A 7,305-nucleotide genomic window follows, 5' to 3' on the forward strand; every position below is an offset into this window, starting at 1 on the left:
TATATAATTTTAAAAATATATAGTTAAATATATAAAATATTTAAATTTTAAATTTATATATAAAATTATTTATATAAAATATATAACTTTTATATTATACTGTTACACATAATTTAAATACATATAGTTATATATAAGCCTACATAATGTAACTACACATAAAATTAAAATTTGGAATTGGAATCCTAAACGAAATGCCATGCCTCCTCGCTAGACCTGAGCTGGGAGCGAAGACTGGGGTGTGACCCTTTTTCTCTCTTGTGTTTTACCAGCTTAGAAGCCAAATGGGGCAATGGGTGCAGTTACCCGATCTCAGCTGACGGAGCAGCGTTTTGGGGCCGGTTATCACCTTCGCAACATTAAATGTCCAGCTACCATTTAATTATTCAACGCCCCAAACAAGATCATTAGGATCAGATAAACTGCCAGCCATGCGAGGATGCTGGGTGTCCCGCACATCTGTCGCCCCGCTTCCTGCCAGAGGCTTCGGCCCAGTGGTGCACCAAACAGCCACCACCACCCCCGCCCCCCAACCCGGCCGGGACCTGGGAGCCTACGCGATGACGTTGAAGGCGTCCTTGTTGGACAGCTGCTCCTCCAGCAGAAGCCGCAGGGAGTGCTGGATATGAATAATGTACATGGAATTGGTCGCAGAGATATCGAGCAGTATAACCACCCTGAAAAGAAACACAAGCTTTAAGAAGAGAACGGAATCGCCCGGATAGTGTTCGTTTTGTTCCATTTTACTATTTAACGCTTTTTCCGGGAGAACTCTTCACATGCCGGATTCACAGCCGGCTTTCGAAACCTTCACGTGGTGTGAGGTCAACGGAGGTGAGTTTACAGCAGTAGACCGGGGAGGCCGTGGAACCTTCTCTCCCAGGGGGCCCTATCATGGAAAAAGTCTCACCGTGAAGACAGTTTAAGGGGCAGGGGCTGCGTCTGATGACTCTCAGCCAGCGACTTTCACACATTTCCTCGTTTCGAAGCCCTAGCGTTCAGTATCATTACGTTTTTAACAAGATAAGCAAGTCAGACGGGGAAGCTGTGTATCTAGGCCACTGGGAAATGTTCGAGTCTCCCCGATTCTGCTCTGTTTTGAGATCTCTAGCCACATTCTACCTGCTCCTTCTTTTACTATTTCTGATCTTACATTCCCGCCTCCTCTACGGACAGCAGAAGAAAATCCACTGGGTTTAGGGTCAGAAGGCCTTGGTTCAAGTCTCACTTCCCGTGTGGCCTTAGGCAAGTCGCCACACCTCTCTGACCTTTGGTATGGTGAACCATAAACTCTTTATAACAAGGCTCCTCATAGGGTGGCATTGAGATTTAAAGGCTATAATAGGTGCGTAGTACGGCGGAGTACACTGCTTTGTAAGGGTGACACATCGAGTTCAGGCACCGAGTGACAACGGTGGCTCTGTCGGCCACCCCGCTCCTCCTCGCTCGGTGCCCGTCACCTCCTTGGGCAACAGCACCGTGGTTTCCCCCGGGGAAACATGTCTGCCCCTCTCTGCCCATTTGTCTGGGGTTAGAGCGGACCCCTCCCCAAGCCCGGAGAGTGGGCGTTTGACTCTAGGCAATCAGATCGCCAGGGGTGGAGAACTCATGGGTGGGCCCGCCCCCCAAGCTCTGGGAGGAAGTTGGGAGCTTCAGGAGGTGGCCGTGCCACCTGGAGGGGTGAGGCTGCCTGAGGACAGAGCCAACGGAGAAGGAAGTGGAGCCGGGCGGTGGAGACGGACGCCCGAGCCTCCGACGAGCCGATGAGCCGTGCCTGAAGACAGCCTTCGGCCCTGTTCTGGAATTTTCAGTTACCCTAACCAGACTTCCCCGTTTCGTTTAAGCTGAATGATTGACATTTAGCTTCTGTTGCTTCTTAACTCAAAGCGCCCTGAGCAACACAGTGATAGCGTTCCTCATGTTGTCACTGATGGTGGTGACATTTTCCTCATTCTTCCGGGGGACTGCTGATCCTTAACCTTAAGTGGTGGCTTCTGATGCTCCCGACAGGGCATCTCTGAGCTGGATAAGGGCTGTGTCACATACCGAATCCACGAGGACGAGAACGCTACGTGGGGGAGGGTACCTTTTTTCACAGACGGTGCCCCAGATTCTTCTGCTGGCCAAAGACAACCACTCGATCCTCCTCTCGTACATCCGCACGGCCCTACTGAGCTGTTTCTGCAAACGCACGGGCCACGCCACGTGAGCAGCGGCACAAAGGGTGGCCGAGGAAGGGGTCTGTGAGGGGAGGGCTGCGCCCCAGCTGGCTTCTGGGAATGGGGCGTCAAGGCCACGGGTAGCCAGGCAGTATAAACGGTCCACTAAATCATGGTGGAGCCTGACACAGGGCCGGGGCGGGAAGAGTCAAAGTGCTTCGTTGCCGGGAATGGGGGAGGAGGGAGAGCTTGCCCCAAAGGGTTAGGGGCTTCTGTCTGAGGCCTCCAGGTCCCTGCCTGGGGCCGGGGAGAAAAATCCTCCAGAGATGCCCGGGGGTGAGCATAGTCCGTTTACGAGAGAGAGTTCAGGCAAGGGCTCGGTCTCCGTGCTCCGTGGTGCTCCCTCCCGCATCCCCTGTTCTGACTGATGGGAGCCCTCGCTGACCTGGTACTCATAGAGGAAGGGTGGGTCCACGTGAATATTCTTCACTGTGCCGTCATGCCACTGAAACTGCACCATTGCCTTCTGCGCTCGGGCGGGGCCAGCAGGGGAGCAGGTGCGTGGGGCCACACGGGGAAGGGTTGGAAGTTTAGTGTGGGCACTGGGCTCTCCGAATCGGATGTCTGAGACGGAAGTGGGCTCCGACTGCAGCTGGGGGTGGATTATCCTCCCATCTCCCCCTTCCCCCTGCCGCCCAGGTCACTGCCTCGCTGGAGCTGGTGGCAGGGGGCCTTCAGGACAGGGGGCCCCTGAATGCACCAAGGCTGACGGTAAGCCAGGCTGCCACCTCGAGAGCCTCTCCTGAACCCTGGAGTCTTTATGACAAGATATGGTTGGAGGTTTCGGTAGTAACAGGTTTGGAGGCCCTAAAACATACTGCCTACGGGTTCTTAGGTGTGGGGCCCTAAGTCGGATTTCACGGCCAGGTTGGAAACCGGCTTTGTCCATCTTCCTTCATCCTCCCCCCAGCCGTCATAGCCACATCGCCCGCCGTGGCTCTGTCCACACAGTCATTCCACTGTGGCAGAAGTCTGCACAAGGCACAGCGAGGACAGAGGGCGGTGCCTTCCGAATGGGGTGCAGGAAAACCTTCGTGGGGGACCCACCTCACTCCAGACCCACTCCAGACCCTCAGGCTCTGCCCGTGACCCTCACTTCCCGGACATCAGCGGGAAGGGAGCCGCCGCCACGAGCTGCCCCGCCACGGACGGTGAGGACTGAGTCCGGGTTACCTCGTGGACAGTGGACGACACCGTTTTCTGGAGAATAGGCACGAATTCCTCCACGGGAGAGAACGCGTTGGGCGCCAGAACCTGGTACAGGCTTAGCTTCTTGGCTGCGAAGATGGAGCCGGGGGTTGGGGCGCCATCACGAACCCCCGGGGAGCCTGGGCCTTTTGGTCAAGGGACCCGAGCCCTGGGCCCTGCCCCCTCTGCGGACCCACCTTTCAGGCCGTTGACCTTCAGCCATTCCGCAGAAGTCCGCTCCAGGTTTGGGAACTCGATTGTGAGGGGAGCTTCGTGCTTTGGGGGTTTCGGCAGGAGACTTGTGAGTGGCCCTTTGGCAGCCTCCGTGGAAATCTAAATTAATGTTGAAAACCCGCGTTCCATGAGGATATTTCAGACCCGCAAAGCCCTCGATCTCCCGCGCCTGCCCAGCCTCCCAAGGGAGCATCTTCGCAGGTTACCCGGGAAGCGAAAGGCAGTTTTGCCTTCCCCTCCCACCGGCCTCGTCCCTTCTCTGCAGATTTCAGGAATGTCCAGGGGAGAGGGTGGTGTCCCCAGCAACTCGCCTCCTGTTTCGTCTGCCCGCCCTCCCAGCCCCATCCGCACCCTGGCAGGCAGCCCCTCCGAGCGCTCCAAACACAGGGCTTCAGGGAGCTAAAAAGTCCCCCTATACCAAATCGTTTTAGGGAGCCCTGACCTCACCCAGCACCGCCCCCCCATGCGCCCACATTGAAACACTGAACCTGAGGTTCTCGGAGGTTCTACCACACAGAACAGCAACTCCCAGACTGCAGACATCTGAGCACCATGCACTGTTCTTTACTTCACACATATATAGATTTTTTAAAAATCGAACGTAACATTAAAGCTTTTTAACTTTCTATTTGACTTACTTTTCAAAATTGACTCTTTTCGGTGTGTGTATTTAAATTCTTTTAGGAACATTACTACCCCCAATGAGCTAGCTTTAAATATATAACATTTAAAACAATAGGAATCTGTGTGGCACCTTACAATCATCTTGCAAAACGCAAGGAGTATATGCCTTTGATTTTGCGAAACTCCTGGCAAGGTTTTGGCCTCAGACAGACTTAGGTTCAGTTCATACTCAATCAATTTCTAAGCTCTGTGATCTCGGGCAAATTATTTAACTTCTCAATTTCAGTTTGCTGGCCTGTAAAATGGGGTGAATGATATACCTACACCTACTGCAGACTGTTTTGCAAAGATAAACTAAGAACCGAGACTGTGCCTGTCTTATACTGAGCACTCAGCAAGTGAGAACTGCTGTAATACTAGTCGTCACTGTGATTATCTGTGTAGTCCGTGGAAGAGCCGGGCCTGAAGTCCAGGCTCGCTGCGTCCGGCCAGGATAAATGCACCCCCATTCTCTTCTGTCCATGGCTAAGTCTCCTGCACTGGCACGTAGCTTAATGGTGCTCGTGTCCATAAGCTGGCTGAGCTATTCTGCCGACATTAAATTAACCTGACTAAAGGTCCTGAGGGGGAAAGAATCTTCTAGACAGCCTACTCTGTGTGGCTGAGGTTTTCATCATTCTCCAAACTGGGGGGCAGGGAGGGGGCGAGGGCAGGGGTAGCAGGAGTCCACTGGCCTTGCTCTGAAATCCATTTTTCAGTTAGGATGTCCCCAGGACCTTCTGGCACAGTAGACAGCCTGCCCTGCCCACCCAGCTCTGAGCGGTGGGGTACAGGGGAGGACGGGGCTTTGCTTTGTTTCATTTTCAGAATGTGGGGTGTTTGGCAGCCCTACCCTCTAGGTGACAGGTGACAAAGGAGGATGGAGCCAGCCGAGTGTCTCCTGGAGAAGGTCCCAGAATCTTCGTTCACACCTACCTCCTCCATCAGGCCCGTGAGTTCCTCGCAGGGGGCACTATGGCGCAGGCCTTGCACGTGGCCCAGGAGACTCTGGGCCTTCTGGATTTCAGCCAGGAGCTGGTGCACATCCCAGCTGGTACAGACCTGGGGGTGACAGGAGCAATCAGCCATCCAGAAGTCACTTAGCTACCGGTTGTACCCAAGGCAGGAACGGGCAAGCAGCCCCGTCAGCTCCTAAAGCTGAGTGGCAGATTCTTCAAAGCAGACGTTATAAACTGGGGTCCGTGGGCAGGGCACGGCCTGCACGCGTGCCATGTTCCGCCGTGCAGCGCTCACCTGCAGTGCTTTTAAACAACCGAAGGGCTGTCTAACCTGAAAACGTGAGGACACACTACCCCTCTGGGGTGCCTACGATAATTTAGAAAGGACGCAAACGAGTGCCGGCGGGGGTGCCAAGAATCCGAAGTCTCGTGCACCGCTGGCGGGGTGCACGACCGTGTGCAAAAGTTTGGTGGCGCCTCCAAAGTTAAACGGAATTACTCCACGACAGAGCATTGCCACTCCTAGGTACACACCCCGAGTACCTGGCCACAGGGATACCGCACACCAACATTCCCAGCAGCCCGTGACAGCCAAAAGGTAGAAACGACCCCAACGTCCATCGGCTGATGAACGGATAAACAAAAGGTGGTCTATCCAGAAAATGGAATATTATTCAACCATAAAAAAGGATGAAGTGCTGATTCCCCAGACAACATCGACAGACCTGGAAAACGTGATGCCAAGTGAGAGAAGGAAGATACAAAAGGTTTACGATTCCATTCGAATGAAATATCCAGAATGAGTAAATCCAGGGAGATAGGAAGCAGGTTGTGGGGTGCCGGGAGCTGGGGTGCGGAGGGAATGGGGGTGCCCGCTTAACGGGCACGGGGTCTCCCTCTGGGGTGGTGAACGTGTTCTGGAACTAGGCCAAGAGGGGGCTGCACAACCCTGCAGATGTTCTAAAGGCCGCTGCTTGCTCCTCACTTCAGAGTGGTTAACCTTACCTTATGTGAATTTCACCTCGAATGTTTTAAAAGACATCGCACGCACAAAATCATCCAGATTTCTGTCTCTTCTGGAAAAATCGGAAGACCCGGCCACGCTGGGGTCCCATTCCCGGAGAGCCGCCGTCAGCTGGGGCAGGAGGCGCCCCCCTCGCGTGCGCGTGCGCGTGCGCCACCTCGTTTACCACCGCCCCACCACGCTCGTTGACCCCATCGGAGTCGGCTGAGTTTTGTCATCCTTGTGTGTTGCTTTCTTTGCTCATATTAAAGAGGACAATGACATGTGGCGCACAGATATCTCCCTCAAGAGTGGAAAAAGAACAGATAAGCCAAGAGGGCCACAGGTTTTAAGATAAAATGTTTCTTAAACCAGCTACTTTCATTCATTTACTGTACCTTCCTGGCCTCTGCAGCCTGGGGCCCCTACGCACAGTCTAGAAAACAAGGCAACGAAAGTGGGCGTTTACCTAGAAAAACGTCGCCCCATCTTGGCTCCCTTCTGTGAAACGCTAGACTTTGTGACATTTGAACGTGTGAGATGCAAATATTCATTTACTCGTGGCTATGAACGGTTAGCAGGCAAGACACGGCCTGTTAGCGGAACAGATGGTTGGAGTCTCGATCTGCCAAATGGGTCCACGCACGTCTGCTAATTGTCACCTCCGCTGTGGACACAAGGAGCGTGAAGCTATTATTTACTAACTGGGACAAGGACACTAACAGGCAGACTGGTACGGAACTGGCTGCTCGGTCAGAGCTGACTGCGGCGGGCCCCCCGCAGAAGCAGCGGCCCGTCTAGGAGACGTCGGAGGTGGCTGATTCAGACTCAGAGATTTGGGGGGCACGGGGGGCGGGCTGGACAGAGACTCGCGATCCCACCCGCTAGGATTCAGAAGGGCTCCGGGCTCCAGGCGCATCGCCAGCTCATCACACGTGCTGACCGAAAGATCTCTTGTGACTGCGTGTCCCTGTTCTCCTCACACGTCTGTTCTCACCTGACTACACCTGTGTGCACCTGCTGAGCGTGGGGGAGGGCG

At 54.1% G+C, this 7,305-nt stretch overlaps 1 protein-coding gene across 3 annotated transcripts in view; it reads right to left on the minus strand.

The window, feature by feature from the left end:
• The window catches only part of VWA3A (von Willebrand factor A domain containing 3A), a 42,472-nt gene that overhangs the window by 17,797 nt on the left and 17,370 nt on the right, over positions 1-7,305 (minus strand). For all 3 annotated transcript variants that reach the window (XM_039840252.1, XM_039840254.1, XM_039840253.1), the window contains 6 exons: positions 5,241-5,366; positions 3,605-3,740; positions 3,393-3,496; positions 2,605-2,685; positions 2,087-2,181; positions 558-677 (listed from right to left, as the gene is read on the minus strand). In XM_039840252.1, the coding sequence (XP_039696186.1) occupies positions 558-677; positions 2,087-2,181; positions 2,605-2,685; positions 3,393-3,496; positions 3,605-3,740; positions 5,241-5,366 (662 nt within the window). The remainder of the gene's footprint in view (positions 1-557; positions 678-2,086; positions 2,182-2,604; positions 2,686-3,392; positions 3,497-3,604; positions 3,741-5,240; positions 5,367-7,305) is intronic.

Source organism: Pteropus medius, unplaced genomic scaffold (assembly GCF_902729225.1).
Source record: "Pteropus medius unplaced genomic scaffold, Ma_sr-lr_union100, whole genome shotgun sequence".
NCBI classification, from domain to species: Eukaryota; Metazoa; Chordata; class Mammalia; order Chiroptera; family Pteropodidae; genus Pteropus; species Pteropus medius.